General features: G+C 35.1%; 2 protein-coding genes across 4 annotated transcripts; one reads left to right on the top strand and one right to left on the bottom strand.

Moving 5' to 3' along the window:
* Window positions 1–560: 560 nt before the first annotated feature.
* On the bottom strand, window positions 561–2889 carry LOC145090515 (F-actin-capping protein subunit beta-like). Of its 2 annotated transcripts, none has more exons than XM_079028760.1 (8): window positions 2659–2889; window positions 2023–2093; window positions 1714–1827; window positions 1502–1587; window positions 1349–1422; window positions 1127–1246; window positions 907–986; window positions 561–801 (listed from the first exon to the last, which is right to left on the bottom strand). In XM_079028760.1, the coding sequence occupies exons 1-8, from the start codon at window positions 2785–2787 to the stop codon at window positions 774–776; spliced, it is 702 nt and encodes a 233-aa protein (XP_078884886.1). In that variant the 5' UTR covers window positions 2788–2889; the 3' UTR covers window positions 561–773. The 2 variants fall into 2 exon arrangements, with proteins under 2 accessions (XP_078884886.1, XP_078884834.1); XM_079028708.1 differs by having other exon boundaries at window positions 891–986; window positions 2659–2887.
* Window positions 2890–13481: 10592 nt separating this feature from the next.
* CSTF64 (cleavage stimulating factor 64) lies at window positions 13482–17459 on the top strand. 2 transcript variants are annotated; one of them, XM_079028644.1, is made up of 10 exons: window positions 13482–14069; window positions 14266–14344; window positions 14804–14978; window positions 15052–15085; window positions 15185–15408; window positions 15504–15581; window positions 15748–15783; window positions 15973–16314; window positions 16657–17004; window positions 17080–17459. In XM_079028644.1, exons 1-10 carry the CDS (start codon window positions 14039–14041, stop codon window positions 17221–17223), a joined length of 1491 nt encoding a protein of 496 aa, XP_078884770.1. In that variant the 5' UTR covers window positions 13482–14038; the 3' UTR covers window positions 17224–17459. The 2 variants fall into 2 exon arrangements, with proteins under 2 accessions (XP_078884770.1, XP_078884738.1); XM_079028612.1 differs by having other exon boundaries at window positions 13483–14069; window positions 15967–16314.
* The last annotated feature ends 5765 nt before the right edge of the window (window positions 17460–23224 follow it).

The following is a 23224-nucleotide window of genomic DNA, read 5'->3' as shown; positions in this document are numbered from 1 at the left end:
CCCTAAGAAGTTTGTCCCTTGGGCTTAAAATCTCATAACCCAATAATATCTATGTGTTCTTAAATGTGAGAAGTTTTTAATTATTTAAAAAAAGACGTCAAATTTAATTATTTCAATTATGATTTTTTTTTAATTTTTTATTTATCTCTAGTGATGTCATAAATTAATTAGAAAAAAAGTGGCAAAAGTGAACCCATTTCCTTTCGAACGCAAAAAAGAAAAGTGTGGCAAAACTAATATCACTCCCTTTGGAAAAACAGCATGACATGATATCACTCCCTATGGCCTTTTTTGAAATTAAAATTGAGCTTCAAAAATTTGTCGGAATGGATCATATTGTAGATCACAAAAAGTTTCATAAAAAGATTACAGCTTCATCCATTTATCTTGCAGTATGTTGAAGATAACAAGTCCTGAGTTGGTTTCTTTTTGATCTTTGTCTACTGATAATTTTTATTTTTTGCTTAAATATTTTATTCTTAATTGTTTTATGGTCACTGCTTTGAAGTTTAAATTGATTCCAGCATCAACTCAAGGAATGTGAATGTGGTGACCTAACATGAAATTATAATGTAGCTTTTGTTGTGTTTTAAAAATATATGATGATGGTTACATAGCAAGCTCCAACAGTAGTAGAATGTAACCAAACATGGAAAAACATGACACAAAAACACAAAATTTATGAGTCAATCAATATATGTGTGTGTGTGTGTTTGAAGTTCATGGAAGCAGTCTTGTGCTGGGCAGTTCCGTAGGAGGGCGCAATGTCCATATCATCTCCTTTGTTTTCCCAAAATACACCTGCAATCCATGCATTTATGTATTTACTTTTATATGGAACAAAAATCTAAATAAAATACATACAGCTAGCTACAGAGGAATTAAGGTACCTGATCAAGTGAATACCTCAACTTTCCTTCGATCTCTTCTATCAGCTTTCCCATGTTAGCCAGATGCCCATCTGCAACTGACAGTTCCGCCTTCATCTATAACATACACATCATCAAATTCACAACATATACATATATACTCATTATTTAGTATATAAAGTATAAACAAAATCTTCTCTTTCTTTTTAATTTTTATAGGGTTAATCAGACATAATAAGAATAAGAAGATCATATACCTGTCTGCGGATTGATCCAGACAAACTAAAAGTACCAGAATTCTCATGATCTGTAGTCATTGACAGCATCACAGTGCTTGTTAGACAGTAATCAGCCATTCCTTCCACTTCTGGCCCAACCTAATGTACCAATAATTCCAACAATCAATCAATCAAAAATCATATTATCTTCTCTTATTAACAGTTAACAGATCAAAAAAAAAAAAAACTCTAACAGTCTACCTCAATAAGATGTATGGCATCCCAACCTCCCTCGTTCAGGTAACCTCGCACACCATGTGCATACTTTGATCCATCTTCATTCAAACTTCAAATATTAATATTACTCAAAAAGATATAAAAATGGCCTATGTGATGTCAACTGTCAACACCGACCTTTTTTTATCAAGAAGCAAGCCAGGAAGCCTTCCTTTTCATCATCCTCCCATAGGTACACTGATGAAGTACCACCTTCATAATACCTTTTAACCCCCAACATTCAACACGCAACATATTTCCAATTTTTTTAAATTAAAACACAACATTCATATTTCTTTCATATTACACAATAAATCCAAAATAAATACGAGGTAAGTAAAGGACCTCACTGGTCACGATATACACTGAAGACTTCATTTGCTTCTATTTCAAGTGTCCTCAATTCAGGAGATGGATACAGCCCCCCTTCTAATGGAGGATGGTATTTATTTGACCATGGTGATCTACAAAGTACAACCAACCAAACAAATATTTCACATTATCAACAACCAATAAAACAACCTTCCAATGAAGGGAGGCTCAAGAAAGGTACATCATCTAGTAAAAATGCAAGATTACACTTTTAAAATGATTTATGATTGTATCAAATAAGGTGCTTGACAAGGCAAGTGATGAGATATGATGATATTCATTGTTACCTGTATGAGTCAGCATCCCTATTATAGTCACACAAGATGAATTCTTTAGCACTATCCACATCACATAACACCTGTTTACAATGAAAAAGCTTGATCAAACACACAGCAACATTACCATTAACGAACAATTGTCATTTGTTTGAGATGGATTACCCTCCTCAAACGGAAAACAAAGAGGTGAACCAAGAACCAACACTTCAGTGACAACCACAGAAATAGATGGATAGAATATATATTCTCATCAGGCTTAACTGAACACTAAGTAGCTAGAAAATGGATTGTTCATGAATTTGCCTCATCAATGAGTAATTTTATCCATCATTTATATCATCTTTTCTGCTTAAATAAGTTCGTGCATCTGAATTCTGTTAACAATAGTTCGTTCGATATGTAATTGCATAGTATACATTTCAATTTGATTGCACAATCAAAATCCCCAACAATACGGATAAAACTTGAGGAAGTCTACCTATCCTTCCAAAATGACTCCCAAATGTTACATGAACAAAGAAATTCAAATCAAAGTAAATGCAGAGGCAAGCTTGAAGATGATAGAGCGTTGATCGATGGAAATGTGAAAGTAAAGGCGTAATTTATATATAAATGCATGAAATTGTAAGTTAGGGTTTATAAAACCTGAAGAGGCTGATCGACTTGAGAGAGGAGATCGGAGGAGTAGGAGGGCAAAAGGCTGACGAGGGCGGAGAGGGCTGCTTCTGTGTGTTTGGGAGGGATTCTTCTCATCAATCCCAGTGCTGCCTCCATTTCCAAGCATGCGGTTGAGAATGAGCGAGACAGACAAAATCGAAGAGAAGGTTCGTAACTTCGTATGCGCAACGGCAGGGTAAACGAATCAGATTATTAACATCATCATTTTTTTACATTGTTGTATGTAGTGGCGTTTCTTTGTAAGAAACTTTTTTTTTTCTTTTTTAAATGGCAATTTTAGGGGACATTTAACAGAATGATGTATTTCATTTTCTATATTAACAATTTTGCAGTTAGTTTACAAAGCCATTTTTATATTGTGAATTTAGTGATGCCTTTCACGTAATACTTTTTAAAATATGATATTTATCGTGCTTATATTATGATGATTTTTAGGACAGGTTACTATAATAATAATGAATTAAATTAGACGATCGGACAATTTCAACTGAAATCATTAGATATATGGTTTGATATTTAGATTTTTTTATTTGTTTAAAAAAACAAATTATTACTTTTTTATTGGTTCAATTGAAATCATTAGATTATTCCGTTAAATTTTTTTATTGGTTTAAAAAAACAAATGAAAACCATAATACATTATTTGTAGCTGATATCATGTAAGGAATAGCATATAAATGGTAGCCGGTAACGTTTTGTTGGGCTAACAGGTGTGGTATAATTTTTGTCAATGATAAAAAGTGTCACATAAACGTCACCTAAGTTTTTGTAGTTTTTACATTTTTTACCTACAAGGTAGGGTGTGTTGATGTTTTTACCTATTATTTATTTTTTTTTGTAATTTAAAAGTCTAAATAATTACATAAACATAAAAATAAATACTAATTAAAATAAGATAACAATTTTATAACGGATTTGTCATTTTGTAGAGATTTTTTTTAAAACAAATAGTATAAAAATAGGTTTGAGGGAATAGTTTATAATATATATATATATATATATATATATATATATATATATATATATATATATATATATATATATATGGAAAGAAAAAAAAAATTAATGATGTCAACAGATAGTTCCAACATTCAAACCAGCCCAACGTTAATTTTATTTTTAAAAATTATCCACGGTAAAAAATCACCGTTGGTATTATACCGGCAGTAAAACCCCTTACCCCCCTCATGGCCTAGTGTTCATCGACGGTATATTTGCCATCTCAGCCTAGGAATGTCAAAAAGTCTCGTGGGACCTCGTTCCCGTGGGGTCCCGTCGCGTTTGTGGGTATTTATTAAAAAAAATCGGGGCAATGATGGGGGCGGGGGCGAGATGGGCAATCCTGTCCAGAAACCCCCATGGGGACCTTGTTAATAAATTATACATATATTAATTATATAAATATAATAAACAATAACATGAGTTTGAACTTCCAAAATTCAACAAAAAAACATGTTTTTTAAGTTGATAGTATAATGTTTTTAAGATGCAATAACTTTTTTATTTTTAACATGTAAAATTCTGCTATAAATAATTATTTATTACCTAAAAAATAATCGGGGCAGGGGCAAGGGCAGGGGTAATAAGGGGGATTCAGGGGTGAAGGCAAGGGTAGGAAGGCTGGACATTTTGGGGGTGGGGGTGGGGGATACACTCCATGCCCCGTTTGTCCCCGTTGACATCCCTACCTCAGCCTTCACCAATGGTAACAAAGTGCGACACCCCATACCCTTAAAAGTTACGTGTGATAGTTTTTAGATTTTAAGCGTTTTGTTTAAATTAAATACTAAAATGTTGTAGTTTCACACGATGCTTTTTGTTTAAAACGGAGCGTTTTATTAAATGCTAAAAGTCAAACGTTCCGTGTCAAACACGTCATTAGAAATTGTTTCCATCTGTTTATTAGTATCTAACTCAATCATCACACGCATACACCATTTTATTGTTTTGTCAAACTCAGTTGTATCAATAATAGGTTTTTATAAATTTTAATTGACAAATAAATCATTTGCTTTTAATTCTTCTATCAGAGTTTACTAAGATACTATGTGACTAATAAAATGTGAAATTATTATTAAAGTTATATATTTTTTTAAATGTCTTGATTCTTGAAAAACCGAATTATAAAAAATGATCAAACTGAAATGTAATTTAGATGAGTTGGATCGAATTTCAATTTAGTTTGAAGGGTTAATCACAAAAAATACCCTTATATGTTAAGTTTTTTTTTTCGAATTATACCTTTTTTTTCCTAAAAAAACCCTTACGTTACCCTTATAATTTTTATTTTTTCGATTTATCCCCTACATTTTCATTTTTTCCGAATCAGCCCTTATATTTTTGCAATCAGCCCTTAGGTTAACTTTAAAGATTTCTAGCATTCCCATTGCACATGCTCTTATCTTTATGATAGTTTTGAGTAAATCCAGAGAGATGGTCTTGTAAATTCATTGCTTGAAGATTGGTCAAGATCATTGTAGGCACATGTAATGATATGGAAAAGTTAACCTAAGATGTGTAACGATCATCATTTTGATTAAGGGTTATCGACATTAAATTTTTATGTTGGTTATGGCGAAGGAAGGTTGAAAATTTTTCTTGTTGGATTTTTTTAATTCATTAGGAAGTCATGTGGTCATATGATGGAAGATAAGAAAGACAATAAGAGAAGAAATATATCACTCGTTGGTGTGAAGAAGAATATGGGAGGGTTGCGAACCCTATGTGTAACACACTAAATCTGGTATGTCTTGAAACCCTCAAGAATTTCATTTTAGCATAATCGGCCCTTTAAGTACGTTGGGCGTACTTAAGTGTACGCTTAACGTACTATGCATGAATGGTCGCGAAGGAAATAGAGGTACGCTGGGTGTACCAAGCCGTACGCTTGGCGTACGTGCCAGGGGTCCAAAACCCTAATTTTCAGACATGAGACTTATTTAAGCGACCTTAAGTCCCTTGGACTTAACCCTAGAGAGCCTCCACTACCTTAGAACGTCTTTACACTCTAGAGAACTTGTGAGACCATTTTGAGCACTGAAAAGTGCATTTGTGACTCTTTTAGTGTTCATTCCAAGAAGAAGAAGTGGTTAAACAAGCTTGGAACGAGTTGGTGCTTCAAGATCCTGCATCATAGTCATCTGACAAAGCTTTTGGAGGTAAAAAGCTTGGATCTTTCATCTTAAATCTATAGATTTAGCTAGAGTTTTCTACCTTGTCCCTTTTTGGTTCATTTTGGACCTCCATTGTGAGTTAAGCAACTCCAGAAGATGGGAAAGACAGATATGGGGTCCCTTGGTCCTTTAGAACCATACAAAATTGAGTCTTGGTGGGAGTTTTGGCATCATGCATGGGTTAAAGACCTTGAAAAGGTCTTAATGGAGGTGTTGGGTGTATATGAGACATGCAAAGGCATAAAGTTGCCAACTTTATGCCTTAGGACGTCTTATCAAACTTAGATCTGGATTTTAGACGTAAAGGAAACGAGTATTAAGCACTTAATGGAGAAAGTGCTCAAACTGGTTATATATTGGGCGTAACTTAGTGTACGCCGCGCGTAGTCCCAAGTCCCATTACGCTACGCATACCAGGATGGTACACCGAACGTACGCAGTGCAGATGGGCCGAATCTTTTTTGGGCCTTTTAGCTATTTGGGCCTCATTTGATTATTGGGCATGGTGTATTTTGTGAATTATGGGCTACTTTATCTGTTATGGGCCATGGATATATTGGTTGGGCCTTATTGGGCCAAGAGGCCCATTAGTAATTTTGGACTTGGATTTTGGGCCCATTAGCAAGGGAAGGATAATTGGGCCTCATGGTTGGGTTTGGAGTTTGGGTTTTCCTTTGACTAATCTAAGGTATTAACATTGATTAATATTATTATTCAGCTCGGGAGGTTTCGGACTGTTAGGAGAGCAGCTTTTGTATTCAGTAGACAAATGTGAGTTTCCTCACCATACCAATGGGTCTAAGGCACCAAGGCCGGCACATTATGTGATCATGATATATGTGTTAGATATTTTGTGTTTAATATGCTATGTGGTTGTGTGTTTTGCATGGAAGACCATGGGAGAGCCCATGACAGTTGGATGTAAGACCATGAGGAGAGCCCATGGCACTTAGGTGTAAGACCATGTGGGGAACCCATGACATCCTGGAGTAAGACCCTGGGGACGAGCCCACGACATCATTATCTGTTGTATGCATGGCTTAATGTGATATGTGTGTAGCTTTAATTAGCTAATAGGATATGTGTATGTGTAGTGTGTGGTATGCTCTGGGGAACTTACTAAGCATTTCGCTTACAGGTTGTTGATTTGTTTCAGGTGCATCTGAGCCTAAGGGGAAGGGCAAGGCGTGATGACGTTGCGAGCACTCTATCTATCTTCCATTGATACATTTTGGGGACACTCTGATGTTTTTGAATAATATTGTATTGAACATGGTTTTGAAAACATTTGTGTTTAGATTTCATGGTTATGCAAATGTGTTTGACTAATTAAAAATGAAAAATTTCTTTGTAAAATTTGGGTCGTTACACTATGACTCATAATGAGAATAACAAAGCCAACAATAACAACTTTCACCATTTTTTTCTCCATAACCAACATAAAAAAATTTAGTGTCGATAACCCTTTATCAAATCGAAGATCATTACATATGTTCGGTTGAACTTTTCTAGACCATTACATGTGTCTACAACATTATTCACCACATCGATGATGCTATGTGAAAGAGAAATCATGTATGCAATCGTCAAAATAAATGAATTTATAACACAATCCCTCTAGAAAACGCATCAATAACTTGGTGTTATAAAACGTATCGTCATGTATGGTTTGATGAGTAAAAGATACAAGCATATGAGTTGATGTTTATTCATTCCTTTTGCCCTAATGGGAAAAGCGATATCTGTGGGCCCCTCGATGATTTGGTGTTGACTTTTGTGTTGGGCCCAGCCAAGACTAAATTGATGTGTTCAATTAGAAGTGCTATGTCATCGCAAATCATAAATCGGGAGACATAGATCCTAGACAAAGAGATTAATTATATTCCATGTCTTATGTCTAGGGATATCTAGTAGAACGAAGGGTCATGTGATCACTTATCTTAGGACACGTAACTGACTGGGTCAGAGTTCGGCAACAACTTTTGGAAGCTATAATTTGCTGGTCAAATTTAGAAGTCATACTAGCAATTATAGTTACAGACTTATCTAAGTGGGAGACTGTTGGATTAGGTGTATAAGCCCATAACTATAGTTGGTATGTACTTGAACTGATAGCACCACAATCCTTTTGGGTTGCCCTCAAACCTAGCAACCAGACAAGGAAATTATGAAAGGAGAGATATTGATTTATTATAAGATTAATAAATTAATATAAATGATTTATTAATATGTTAAAGGATTAATATATTGATTAGAAATTATAATGTTTAATTAATAGTTAGCCATAAATTAATTAGAAGTAACTTTGGGGTTAACTGTATTAATTATAAAGTGTAGGGACTAGTTTGCAATTATCAGATAGTTGAGTGGAAGGCTCCAAAACCTCCTTGGAGGGAGGTGGACGAAATCTATAGGGGAAACCCTAAGGATTTCGTCCAAGGGGCTTTGGATAAGGCCTTTGGATTAGCTTAGGCCCCAAGCAAAGGAGTATTAGGGTTTTCCCAAAACCCTAGATCCCTCAGCTATATAAGGAGCCTCCCAGCTCCTAAATTCGGCCACTCCTACCTTGGAAGAAACCCTAGGCCGATTTTTACATACCCTACCCTCTCTCCTTCAAGTTTCCTTCTTGCTAGTTCTTGGGTGTGATTCCAGTAGAGGCATTATATTTGTGGTGCTAGGCTTCCAAGAAGATCAAGTTCAAGAGGATTATCAATTGTTTACTATAACAATTGAAAAGTATGTAACCCTTAAACCCTAGTTAGTCATTTTCAAAAATATCCTCTCTCCTCTAGGGTTCTTGTTTGTAATTCAAAGTTATATGTTCAATAGTTAAAACATAGATCCAAAGTAGGTTGCATATGAACTTAGGAATTGTTTTCTAGTTTATTTGTTTTACCTAAAATCCATCACATTCGACCCACGAGTATAGTGAGGAAGACTCACCTTAAAGTCTAGAAGATAACTGAACTGATCACCATTCCAAATATCTGCTCTACAGGTCACCTAAACATCAAACAGGGATCAAGCCTTAATCTACTACTAAAATTACCCCATTTGACCTAAAGTTAAACTTAGTCAAAGTCAAAGGTCAATTGTTAAAAGTCAAAAGTCAACATCAGTCAGGTTACGCGATGCGTAACAGCTCTACGCTCTGCATAGAGCATCAAGTGGCTTTTACAGGACAAGACAAGGCTATGTGTTGCATAGTCATAATTAGGCCATGTGCGTACAACGCTGATAAACACTTTCCTCATTAAGTGTTTAATACTAAAATAACGGATAAATAAAATTGATCACAATCAATCAATTATCATAGTGTAGATATTTTATCAGACATTTTTTTGTTTGATTTTGATCTAAATTTATTTATTTATTGAGTGAAATTATGTATAAATATGCTAACATAAGTTTCCAACATCGAATTATTAAAAAGGTTTATTTGTTATTAAATTAGTTTTTAGGGTTTACTTAATATCTGGTTAGTTAGTATTTAAAGGGATTTGTTTGACATTTAAATTGTTATAGGGTGAAGTGTCACAGGGCCGGTCCAAGCCGATTTGAGGCCTGGGGGAAAAACATAAAATGAGGCCCTTCAAGATAAAGAAAATATTATATTTAGATAACTAGAATTAGTGTACAAAACATTTTTTTACAATTTGGCTAAACTCACAGTCTTGCAAATTTTTTTTTTCTTTTGGCATTTTGTCGCACTTCTTTGAACAAGGATCCATAATTATTAAAAGCGAAAATGGGAGGGAATGACAGGATTGTGCATCTAAAGAGCTAATAGAAGTAACTTACTTTGATTCATTTTTGTATTTTCAATTACTTCATCTTGGATCTTGATGAAATTGATCTTGATGTCCTTTTAGATTGTGCATACACAATTGTGCAACAATTGAACATGAGAAACTTAATGCAGTCTATAGTCACTTGTTCTATCAAGATAGAGATTAAGTTCATAAGTTGTATTTTAAAATTTTAAAACCTAAAATACTCATATGAACAAAAAAAATATTGATTTCATTCCAGCATTTCATCGAACACTTCATATGCATGAAAAAGATTACAAAAAAACTTGAATGGAATAGTTGGCTTCATTCCAACATTGCATCTAACACTTCATATGCATTGATTTTTTTGGGAAAAAACTTCACTGGAATAGTCGATTTCATCCCTTCTTGATTGAAATAGTTTTTAACAATTAATGACTTGGTAAAGATTGATGAATTCGGGAAAAAAAGACCGCATATCATAGTTATTCTGGGATACTAAACACACACCTAGAAATTGGAACTTCAAAATTAGATATCATACCTTTAGAATTAGAACTTCAAAATTAGAAATTGGGGGATTCAAAATCGTAACTCAGTAGCTTCATTTATGCAATTTTGGAATGTCTCTTATTTTCTTTTCTATTTGCAGGTCACTCTCATAGATGTGAAAATTTTAGATTGGAAATAAGATTATGAAGTGATTAAATGTGTTTTTTAACAATTGAAAAGTCATTCGGAACAGTGATTATTTTCCCGCTAATCATCGTCTATTTTCCATCTATTTTCACCACTTCCATCACGTTCCACAACGAAGCACAAAAAAAAGAGCTAGCTATGAGATTCAAACATGGGCCCTTTTCATTAATTCAAAATTTCGAGCGCCTCAACAAGCTTCAACAATCTCAGCTAAAGTGCATTTGTTTGTCATGTTGCATATTGTATTTCATATAATCCAAAAGTATATATATATAATTATTATAAATTTTGGGGGCCCCGAAATTTAGCGAGGCCCGGGACGGTCGCCCAGCTTGCCCTCCCTCTAGGGCCGGCCTTGAAGTGTCATAAAGGGAAACAAAAATGCAAAAAATTTAAATAAAAATTATTAAAACCGAAATAAGATAAGTTGAGGGGGGTACTCTATCAATCCAGAAAGTATCATAAAATCATAGAATACGGGTTTCGGGTAGAAAGACCAAAAGCAAGGTAGTTGTGTAGGCGGAATATAGTTGAGATCTTTTTTTGGGTGGTCAAAGTTGTGTTGCCAGCTAGTGAATGTCAGATTTGCAATGATCCATACGCAGGTCAAGACCAACCGTATTCGGTATTCCTCACGCATAGCCCTCCATATAACGATCCCTAGTCGTACTCTATACGCATTCATCAGTGAGCCATACGCATAATAGACGTGAGAGAGGTCTTGATCAGGTAGCCTAGCTAGCTAGGGTTTTTGTAGATTATACGCGTCCTTGAAGCAGAAGACACCAAACACGACACTAGTAAGTCCCTTCGTTTCTAATTCCTAATTCGTTCTTCAATTTATGTTGCTGCCATGCATATGGACGAAAATCTCGAACAAGTAGAGCATGTTCTTTCCAAGCTTCTCCCAAACTTAAAATTTAATTCCTATATATCTGAATTCCATGTTTTAGGATTTTCAGAATAAAACCATGCTACTTGTTCTTTCTTCTCCAATCTATGTCACGAGAATTCTTGTTTAATTTGTTCATAAAACCTTGCTGCCCGAGTTATGTATATAGCCGGCCTCCTTGTAAGTGTCCTTAAAATAACATGCTTGATTCCATTCATACAATTGTTGCTACCATTAATTCTAGCCATGAGAACCATATATGCTTATCGAACTTAATTATACACTAAAGTGTACGTGAAAGCAACCATTAGACCCTATTCACAATCCGTCCCTCTCTATTCGTGGGTTACAAACAGCCAGGACACCATAATTATTCTTGAAAGTAAAGCGATATAAGCTAAACAAGATACTATTAAAACCCTATAAAAGAGTTACATCGTAGCATTCATGAAACTAATAAGGTTGTTTTTGTGAATAGGGCTTTTCTTGATGAGCTAGAGAGATTACTAGACTTTTGTGTAGGTGAAAGGACATTGGAGAGGCTAAGGTGAATACATATATTTTTTTGAACTGTCCCCTATAAAAGTATAAAACTAAATTTTTTTTGCTATTATTATTATTTTTTTTATCTGTGTATCATGTTATTGTGCATGGCTTTTTATGTGATTATATGGCATGCAATGTGTTAAAGAATATATTAATGATGTACGTACTATACTACTTACTATACTCCATATATGTGATTAAATGTGATCTTACATGGCTTTCAGAGTTGTTAAAGGGATTTAAACTTGCTAAAGGGTTAAGTGTTTTACAATATTAAAGGATTTTTACCGAGGTTTTTACACAACATTTCAAAGGGTTTAAAATGGGAAACGGGTGTTAGTCTGTTAGATACATATGAGAGGCCCAAGCTTACGTGTAAGGGGCTAAATATCCGAAGTAGCTAGACCGCCTTGACATTTTTGAATGTCGTTGCCTAGTGCCCCAATCAGACTAGCTCTTTATGAGTGGAAAATATCGACTTGTGCTTTGTACTTGTCCCAGATATCAATTTGTGATTTTCACATGTTCTAATGTTAGCAACTTATGTTACTCACTTATCCTTGTGTTATTCGAAGCGATCGACTTGTGTTTACACTTGTCTTAATGTTATTGACTCGTGCTTCACACTTGTCCTAGTGATACAAGAGGTCTAGGGGATTAAGGTTACATTTATTTGTGTACATGTGTGTAGTTTAATTCTTTTGGCTATTATATGCATTTAATTATTTAAACGTGTTAAGGTGTTTCAGTGGTGGTATATATGGTTTATATGAAAATATATGTGATAAAGTGTTAAAGATGTATACGTGATTTTAATAAATTTTAAAGTGTTTTAAATTCTAAGAAGACTAATCTTATTAGTGTCCTTGGATTTTCTAGTATGACATGTTACTTTCATGTGTGTTTCAGGTAATGATTTATAGGTGATACTATAAATAAAGAAGCTTGGGAGTTTTGGAGATTTCAAGACTTAAGCTTTTAGCATTGTATTATATTTGCTATCCGTTTATGTTTTATTTATGGTTTGATATGTGAGTTGAATTATATTGAGTTTTAATAATCATTTATTATAAAAATATTATGAGAATCTAAGAAATTCCGCTATTGAATAAAAAAAATTGGTAAAAATTTAGACCATACATTGATTTTAAAAACAATCAAATATTAAATTATCCGAGGAAGGAAAGTGAAGTGGAAGAATTAAGGGTGGACATTTGGACCTCCGGATCAGACATGAACCTGATAAGCCTCATTATATCTGGTCTAAGGTCCATCAATTTCTGCAAAACATGTCAGGTCTAGTTTAGTCTGATTCAGATGCTCACTTTACGTCCAAGAACCGGGAACTGGATATGGACCTAGACTTGGTAAGTCATAACAAGTTCAATCCAAGGTCCACAAATCTTTATAAAACCGATATGATCCAATAGTTGGTTCGGTCCGGTTTGGTTCAATTCGGTCCAACTCACCCCTAGGAAAGAATAAAGTGTTAATGTAGGGTTTTTAATAAAAAACAAAAGTGGATAAAAATAAGTCTTATTTAACTTTTATTTACAACTGAGTTAGCCAAAAATAATAATAATAATAATAAGAATGTTAATTTTGAAACATAAAGACTCCCAATGTAAAAAATTAGATGAACCAAAGGTAAAAAAACATAAGTTCATCCAATTTCCAGAGCTTCTATTTATTTTGTGAGGACTTGAGAAATAAGGTTTTGTTTGTAAATGTTCTTTCCTTGAACAAATAGATCGTCAGCTGCTCTTGCATAAAGATTTCCCCCAATCTGACGTCCAACAGATCCTTCCCTGAATAATAATAGAATTCCATTTTCACATTCTTCTTTTCCTTCTCACTCTGTAATTCTTGGGATATTTGCTGTAACTGTCAATCATATCATCATTATTTACTTTCCTGTTTCTAAATCCCATTTTCTCAGTACAACATACGGATTTTAGGGTTCAATTTTGTAGAATCCCAGAATACCTCATACTCCCAATTATACAATCAGAAACGAAAAACCCTTCATTTTTCTACTTTGTAGATTCCCCTTTTCTTATTTAATGATATTTTTTAAGGAATCAGTCGGAGAAGCGTGAACGAACTTGTCTTGGCGGTAGTCGTGGTTTGATTGAAAGCTAAGTGGAGAAACTTTTTTATGGGTTTACTGAATAAATTAGTGAAGAAATTGGAGAGTTTACGATGCTAAGGAAGAATAAGAGGGAGCTTAACAACCCTATCTTCAACTTCATTTGTTAATTTTGATGGCCAATTCTCAACATCGCTGCGTTTTTGGTTCGTTATCTCCTTCTATATTTCTACATTTTCGTAACCAGGGGTTTGAGATTGAACCAAATTATAGGAAAAATATGCAGAAAATCTAAAAACCCTAACGCAGTCAATACAGTAGAGTTTATTTTCATTGTCTATGGTTTATTGGAAGTTTGTAATCAATTTAACACTTATATCATTATATGACGTTTGTTTGCAGTTGGAAACATACCATACGATGCAACTGAAGAACAACTTAGAGAAATTTGTGAGGAGGTTGGCCCTGTTGTATCATTCAGGTTCGTTAATTTATCTATTCCACAAAGTAGTATTTTTTATTTTATTTTTCGGTTTAAATGCTGCTTGCTGCCTGCTTTAATCTGAAAAATTTATGGCTAATCATAGTAAATAGTAACATTCACCAAAAATCATTGCATTTATCTTAGCACCCGATTAGTTAAAGGAGGCAATCGAAGTGCTTGATTTCTCTGAGGTCTATCCCTTATAATAACGGATACATGAGTTTAAGTGTTTCTCATTACTAATTTCACTAGTAATATGCAAAGAGTTTGGTTTATGAATGTTGTAACACAATTTGATTGCTTCATGTACTCCTAGCATTGCATAACAATAAGATTCTTTTAATTATTCTAATAGATATCAAGCCATCTAACTTCTATTCTAGGATTTGGCTTAAATGCATATCAGTATCTTCTGGTATAAAAGTATAACTTCTCTATCTTCTTTTAACTTGTCAGATTAGTTGTGGATAGAGAAACTGGTAAACCCAAAGGTTATGGGTTTTGTGAATACCAAGATGAAGAAACAGCTCTAAGTGCTAGACGAAATCTTCATGGTTATGATATCAATGGCAGACAATTAAGAGTTGATTTTGCTGAAAATGACAAAAATAACGAAAGAAGCAAAGAACAGGTAAATTAAATGATTTGAATATAGTCATTGACATTGTCTGATTGATGATTTAATTTAATATTTTTTTTTCCAGGGTCGTGGTGGACCTGGAATGGCTACAAATACAGGTAAAGATTTAGCCTGACCTGATTACTTTTGTGATATGAGATATAATCTAATATCTTTTGAAATAATGTTATGTTCCTGTTTGTATTTTGTAACATTAGCTCCTCAAAAACAAATTGGAGGTCCAGCTGGACATGGAGATCCTAGTGTTCACCAGAGTTTTGGTGTACAAGATGCAATGGCTGCTGCAATTGTGATGGCAGGAGCTCTTGGAGGTGGTCAAAATGGCATCCGGAGTCAACCCATACCAGGAACAGACCCTTTGACTCTTCATCTGGCTAAAATGTCCAACACCCAGTTGACTGAGGTTTTGACTGAAGTCAAGGTATGCAGAAATCACGTGCTTTTTATGGTCTTAAGTTTGTTTTTTGTAATTAACTTGAAATAATGTGATTGTTGTAATGTTGATAACACAAACAGGCATTGGCCACTCAAAACAAGGAACAAGCACGCCAACTGTTTCTTGCAAATCCACAATTGTCAAAAGCGGTTTTGCAGGTTATTGTTTGACCCTAAACTTCCATATTCCTCTTCATGATACTATCATATTAACTCTCATATTAGAAGTGCAAACATCTTTCCACTAAAAGTCTTTATCTCCACCTTATTATTTAAATTTTAAAGTAACACTTTTTAAACATCTTTCCTAATGCTTTGGTTGCAGGCTCATATAATGCTGAAGACAGTTCCTCCCCAATTGGTATGCATTTACTTCCTTCAAACTTGGAAGAACGTTGTAAAAAAATCATTCAAACTTTTGAGAAGTGTTATAAAGCCATGTCAAATTTTTATGTGTTTTTTGGTGAAAATTAGTCATTACTCATATAATAATATATATTAAGAAAAAAATACATGGTTAAATGGTTTTGTTTGTATGATGTAGTTACAGATGGCGGGGATTGGTCGGCAAGTTCCTGGTCCAGTGGCTCAACAATCTGGAGCACAGCCTCTTTCTGGGCTGCTGCTGCCACCTCTTGCTCAAAACAAGATGCCACTTGGGTTCATCATGCCTCAAGCTCAAAGTCAAAGTCAATCATCACATTCATCTGTTCCTACTCACTATGCCACATCATCTGTTCCCCTACAGCCCCCTCCCCGGTTTCAGACCCCACCACCACATCCGACATTATTGGGAGGAGTGTCTGGAACCCTTCAGTCGTTGCATCCACAACAACCTTCTATTTCTATACCCACTCCCCCTCATTCATTATTACAAGATAATGTCTTTAAGGTGTTAATTTACACTTTACTCTTGCAAATATGTAGCTATTGGAATCATGTGCCTCATAGAATAGTTTGTTTATGGTTTTGTTTTTAGGGTGAAATGAGCAAAACCTACTTTAGTTGATTTGTTTATTATACATTTCTTCGTATTACAACATTGTACTTTGAAAAGTCTACCAAATTATAACAATGTCATCTAGATTCAAAGCAGTTTTCATTGCTATAACTAGGTAGAGTTTTCAAAGTAGTAATATGATAAGAAAAATAAAAATATAAGTAGAATGCTATAATTGGGTCAAAGTACGATGCCTTAAACTAAAAATTGATGGGGTGTTGAATGTGTTTACAGCCCAGCTCCTCAATCGGGCCTTCTATTCTTAACAATGGAGACAAGGATCATCATCATCATCATCATCATCATGTATTGCCTTTGCATCATAATGTTCCAACTGGTGGTGCTTGGGGGCATAATAATCATCCAATTCCAAACAATAACACTGCTTCAAAGTTACAAGAAAATGGACATGGACATGGACGCGACAACAGCAACAGCAACAGCGATCAAATTAATCATCATCCTCCAAAATTATTGAAAATGGAGGATGGAAAGGCTGCCCCTTTCTCACCTACTCCACACATGAATCAAAACCACTTCTCAAAACCAGGGCCCATAGACTCCCAGAACCAGAAACTTGAGGTATTTATTTATATTAAAAAGAAAAAAAGAATTGGTGTGTATGATTAATCGATTGTCTGAATGGATTGGGTGCAGGTTCTTCCCTCTGGCTCGGAATCTGAATTATTGGAACAAGTGATGAATCTGACAGCAGAGCAGTTAAGCTCTTTGCCTCCAGAACAGCAGCAACAAGTCATTCAGCTTCAGCAGATGCTTATTAGACAAAAGTCCACTTATTAATCAAACCCAAACCCATTGAATTGCATTGCTCTTCTCTTTCCAAACCTGCAAATACACACATCACAGATGTAGACCAGACCAGCAGCTGCAAAAGTTTATAAATAGATTGCAAATCATTATCTGTTGCTTGCTGTTTTATTTATGTCAAAATTTTGTAGCCTGGATTATAAATCATATATCTCTAATTCTCTCTATTGTATTATTGTTAAACTATTTCACAGACTTGTTTTCGTTTACATATTTCTTTTATTTATTTATTTATTGCAAACTAATATAAATTCCTATCTTTTAACAACATGATTGCACGCTTATTATTTATACTTATCAACTAACAGATATTACTCGCAGTCTAGCACAATCCCAATATTATAATAAATATGTTATAAGTTATTGTTACAAGAAAAATAATAGTAACGCGTTTCACGAAATCCTAAATCAAGCAACCGCCTCTTGAAAAGTTGAAATTGAATGTTCCTTACAGGGCAGGGTTTCACATAAACATGTTTGTATCAAATTTTGGTTTATTGCAATGTTTGTAATACAATTGAACATTGTTTATTGAGTTTGTTATATGCAAAAAATTCGATGACTTGGTTGTGGTTTGGGAAACCCTAAAATCGGGCTTGTGCACCCTATTTAAACAACTAAAGCTCTAAGGTTTGGTTTCATTTCCAGCCTCCATCGACCAAAACCCTAACCTTGAGATCCTAAGGTCATTTTTGAGTGTTGTGAGTCCATAGAGAGTGTTTCTTTAATGTTTTCTTGAAGGAGTTGAAGTTGGTAACGCTTAGTGGAAGGGAGAAGCTTGAATCCAGAGATTTCTTTGTTGAGGCAACCATATCAAGGTATAAAGTCGACACCTTGACTATTCATTTGTGAGATCTCTTCAAGGAGAAGTTTATGGCCTTTAGTAGCTTATTTTGGTGTCATTCTTGGATTTGAGCATGCCATGAAGTTATGACTTCAGATCTAGGCATTTCATGGCCTATGAGACTTAAAGTTGCCAGCTTTATCAAGTCTTGGCCCTTCTCCATGCCCTAGACCTCTTATAAAGTGTAGTTTTGGTGTTTTAAGCCTCTTAATACTTTGCATGGACGTAAAGTTAGCAACTTTATGTGGTATCTCAGCCCTAGGGGACCAGATCTATAGTTTGGAAGCATTGGACTCGATTGGAAGTGACTGAATGGGTTAAGACTAAAGAAACTCGACGAGTTGGGTCGTGGTCCCCCGACCTTTCTAATTACTGAGCAAACTCAACGAGTTGATGAGATGGCTCGGCGAGTTGGCTAAGGTGTTTTTGGTTTCTAAAGATTGAAAAACTCAACGAGTTCAAGGAAGGACTTGACAAGTTGTACTGAAAAGTCCTGATTCTGTTATAGGAAAGAACTCAGCGAGTTGGAGGAGAAATCGACGAGTTGGATCGCGATTTCACGACTCTGTGATTCATGGGAACTCGACGAGTTAAAGGTCAAACTCGACGAGTTGAGTCAGCTCGAAGTGTTGACTTTGACCTTTGACTTATGCTTTTGACCAAGTTTGTCCAAATGAGTGTTTGAGATTACCTGATTTGTATTAGAGGTGAATATGGGCTTAGGATAAGACCCATATGGGATTGGGCTCGATTTGGAAAATTGAGCCATTGGTGGACCTCTATGGATTGTACAGTTTTGGGACCTTGTTGGTTTTGGACTTAGGCCTCAGTATGGATCTTGTTGGGCCAGGGTTTAAATGGTTATTTTACCCCAAGTATGGATTATGGATCGTGGTTTGGGACCCAATTGCTAAGTGGGTGATATTTTTGTATTGATAGTTTGAGGAGTTGCCAGGGCAGCAGTTAAGGATTTTTTTTTTGCAGTGAAGTTCAACAGTGCGAGGTAAGTTACCTTCCTTTAGAAGTGGTCTAAGGCACCAATGTCGGCCCACTAGTAGGTCTTGACATTTGGATGATTGTCTTTGTGATAATTGTTTGGTATGCCACTATATGTTATGTTATATGTGCTAGTATGGTATGATGTTATGTGATAGTGGTAGTAGGGGTGAAATAGTCCCCATAACCGGTCGAAAGGACCGATGGGGTAGGCCAGCACCCAGATACTGATTGGTTTTGAGCACTATAACATCCCTATGGTGCACATACAACCCTAATTCTTTGGATCTAAGTTTTCTCTAGTTATACATACAATTTTCTTTTTTCCAAAGCATGAAACCTAATTAGCATGCAACTTGATATTTGAATCATAAAAACTAGTTAGAAAATTACCTCTTATTGTAGCTAGTTGAATTTGGCCTTTCAAGAGCTTAGCACCCTAAATTTGATGCCTCTAATAAGTCACAAACACCACCAACAATTGGAGGATAATGAGAGAGAGCTTGGGAGGCACAAATCGGCTATATTTTCTCTTAGAGTACTTGTTTTTTTTTTTTTTTTTTAACTTTATTTTAGGGCCAAGGGGTTACATATAAAGTGTAGGATTCCAAGTGCCACATGAAAACCCTAATTCATACACTTAGGCTTGTAATGGACGAGCACTTCATGGATTCTCATATAAGCTTAGTTCATCACTAATCAATCATGGATTATTAGCCCAAACTATATGTATCATTGATTTACACAATCAACCCCTATTTATTTAATTAGTTTCTTTTGACCACTAAATTAATTCCAAATTAATTCTTGATCAACACCAATTAAATAATATGATTTCTCAATTAATATATTTTATACTTATAATATATTAATAAATCAAAAATAACCTCTTTCTCAAATATCCTTCATATCAAATTGCTGTGGTGAAAGCAACCCAAAAGGACCATGTTACTATCGGGTCAAGTACATACTAATTATAATTATGAGCTTAGACACCTAATCTAACAGTATCCCACTTGGATAAGTCTAATAACTATAACTGTAAGTAAAACCGATTAGCAATTGTAGCTCTCAAAAGTCGTTGTCAAACTCTGACGCGTCCTTTAGATAAGGGATCATATAATCTTCTGTGGACAAATACATGGAACATAGTCATACTTATTGTCCATCAGCTTGTTTCCCAATTTCTGATTTGTTTGAAATAGATCTTAATTGAACACATCAATTGAGTCCTGACCGGGCGCGACACATAAGTCAAAACAAAATCATAGAGGGGCCTAACATATCGATTTTCATCCTCTTAGGATAAAAGAAACAAATAAACTTTGAGTTATATGCTTGTACTAATTACTTGTTAAAATTATACACAACAACACGTTTTATAACATCAAGTTACTGATATGTTTTCGCACTATCAATGTATAACCAACTCATATATCTTGGTTTGAAGACTATATGATATTATCGTCTCACAATCACTTGTGACGACTTTCATGAAGTGATTCATGTGAGCGTGGGTTTAATCCAATACTCTTATTACAGGAGCACTCATGAATGTTGTAGCAAACCTTTTGCTATGTCTAAACTCTTAGACAATCTACAAGCCAATTCATGACCGTCTAACCTCATGGCCTACTTCCAAAGTATGATCGATTGTGGATGGTTTGAATAATCTTATTATTCTGGAAGTCAAAACATGCAAAAATAAAATAATAGTAAAAAAATGACACAAGATAGTAACTTTAATCATAAATAAAACACCTTTTATTTAATCATCAATTTCAATTACATTTGATCTATTACAAGTTTCTAAACAACTATCTAATCACTAAAACTAATATCGTCTTTTAGCACAATACTCTTAGCATGTTGTAAGAGCTTAACCCTACTCAGTCAAGGAGGTCTGAGTCAAGTCGTTTTGAAAAGCGTCAACATAGAATGTTGGTGAGTTCATAAACATGTTTTTAGGAAAAACTTTGTAATATCTTTTCTTATAGGTGCAAAAACTTCAGAAAATCTAATATTTTCTATAAAAAGTAGTTTGCAAGTTTCGTTCCAAAACCGTGTATAATTGCATGCATGTCCTTTATTATCCTTTATTTGTATTTGAAAAGAGTGTATCCCTAGAAAATCCTATATTTTTTGTATATAAAAGTGTTGTGGTCTTAAAACCCTAAGACCTGAGTGGTGAAACCAGTTTACAAAGTATACGAAACATAGTTTGGTATTTTGTAAACACTAGCAGAGTGTAAATTCTTTATAAATTCAAATAGTGTTGTTATTCTCTATATGTCTTTTCCTTGTAGAGTAATAATGAGTGTATCCAGAAAATCCAATCTTTTCTTAATAGAGAACTATGGTCTTAAACCCTAAGACCCTGATGAAAATGAATAGCGCACAGACATTTGTATATAGTGTCATTTCTTTTAATAAAACTAACGAAGTAAATCTTCCCGTAAACCAAAATGGTGTTCACACCCGCTTTGTGATCCTCGGTATCCCAGTCACAAAATAGAGGGGCATATCGAGATTTAAACATGCCATTGAATAGTTTCAATGAATCTCATCCGAACCTAGGAATTCTCAATACATTTAGAACTAATAGTTAGGTTTTATGGTGGTGAATTAGTGAATCGTCATTCACTTACCTTCAATTTATTTGCATGTTAGATTACGACATCCCTTTTCTCATATGTAAATGTTATTGTTGGATCCTAGCCCTAATTTTTCTTATTGGGTGATAATTAGGGATTCATATTCTAATCTATCTTTGTCCTTTCTATTTGTAGATGTCGAACGCAAACAACGCTGCTGCTAGTTCTTTCACGTTGATGAGCCTTTGCCAAAAGGTCACCTTCGATGGAACGAACTTTAGCGAATGGATAAGATACATTCGCACCATTGCTCGCTATGAGGATAAGGAGTATGTCCTCGATGAGAAGCTCGAGAAGATCAACCCTGAAATCGCTACTCCGACTGAAATTACCGCTTTTGAAACTCATGAGCGAGATGCAACGAAGGTACATTGCATCATGATAGCCACCATGAACTCCGAATTCCAAAAGTCCTACGAGGACATGTACCCGTACGAGATGCATCAAGACTTATTAGAGAGATACCACCAAAACGCGAGACAAGAGCGTTATGAGATTTTCACTAACATGATTTCCGCTAAGATGAGTCATGGAGAATCTCTTACCGTGCACCTGCAAAAGATGCAAAGGTATGTCGACCGCCTTCGCAAGTTAAATGTTGACTTTGGGGAAGACTTGGCGATCGACATGGTGCTTCACTCTTTGCCTCCGATGTACAATCAATTTAGGATGACCTACCACATGAACAAATAGGAGGTCACCCTAAGCAAACTCCAAGGTCTCTTGAGGGTCGCTGAGAGCAACTTCAAAGACAAGTCTGTTGCACTAACTCCCAATCCACCCGCTGCTCCTGTCTTGGCTATTGGTCAAGGAAAGGGAAAGAAGAGGAAGGCTTCGTCTAAGAACTATCGCAAGGTTAAAGCCCGAGATGGTGCCTCTTTTAGTGGGACCAAAGTTGATCCCGCTAAGCCCTGCCCTAACCCGAAGGAGGCAGAGTGCCACCACTGCCACAAGATAGGACATTGGAAGAGAAGCTGCCCGGAATACCTGCAAGCCATCAAGGAAGGAAAGATCAAGCCATCTTTCGCAGGTATATATACAATCAAATCTAACGATTCTAATCATGCTATTTCTTGGGTTCTTGATACCGGTTGTGGTTATCACATTTGTTCTAATTTGTAGGGACTAAGAAGAAGTAGGGATGTGGAGCAAGGAAGAATCAATCTAATAATGGGGAACAGAAGATCGTCGCCTGTGACCAAGATTGGAGTGTATTCTTTAGTGCTTAGGAATAATTTATGTTTAGATTTGAACAATTGTTGCTATTCGCCAGAAATGGCTAGAAACATCATTTCATTTCATGGTTTATATAGACAATGTTTTAGATTTTCTTTTAATAATGAGAATGGTTCTATTTTGGCTTATCTAAATGGTGTCTTTTACTTTGAAGCTATACCTTGTAATGGAATTTATGAAACTGTTATGATTGTTGATAACTTAGGAAATGATGTTTTGAATATAGATTCTTCCACTAGTATGG

Source organism: Lactuca serriola, chromosome 1 (genome assembly GCF_051521515.1).
Source record: "Lactuca serriola cultivar US96UC23 chromosome 1, Lser_US96UC23_V15, whole genome shotgun sequence".
NCBI lineage: Eukaryota > Viridiplantae > Streptophyta > Magnoliopsida > Asterales > Asteraceae > Lactuca > Lactuca serriola.
Note: the sequence above shows the minus strand (reverse complement) of the source record. Positions and strands in the feature narration are given on the sequence as shown.

Excerpts from the sequence above, each read along its gene's own strand:
- LOC145090515 (XM_079028708.1), bottom strand. The coding sequence starts at position 2,787 with ATGGAGGCAGCACTGGGATTGATGAGAAGAATCCCTCCCAAACACACA. Across the intron at positions 1,588-1,713 it reads TTCAGTGTATATCGTGACCA|GTATTATGAAGGTGGTACTT; the intron begins GTGAGGTCCTTT and ends GGGGGTTAAAAG. Across the intron at positions 1,423-1,501 it reads TTGCTTCTTGATAAAAAAAG|ATGGATCAAAGTATGCACAT; the intron begins GTCGGTGTTGAC and ends GTTTGAATGAAG.
- CSTF64 (XM_079028612.1), top strand. The coding sequence starts at position 14,039 with ATGGCCAATTCTCAACATCGCTGCGTTTTTG. Across the intron at positions 14,979-15,051 it reads ACGAAAGAAGCAAAGAACAG|GGTCGTGGTGGACCTGGAAT; the intron begins GTAAATTAAATG and ends TTTTTTTTCCAG. Across the intron at positions 15,582-15,747 it reads TGTCAAAAGCGGTTTTGCAG|GCTCATATAATGCTGAAGAC; the intron begins GTTATTGTTTGA and ends CTTTGGTTGCAG.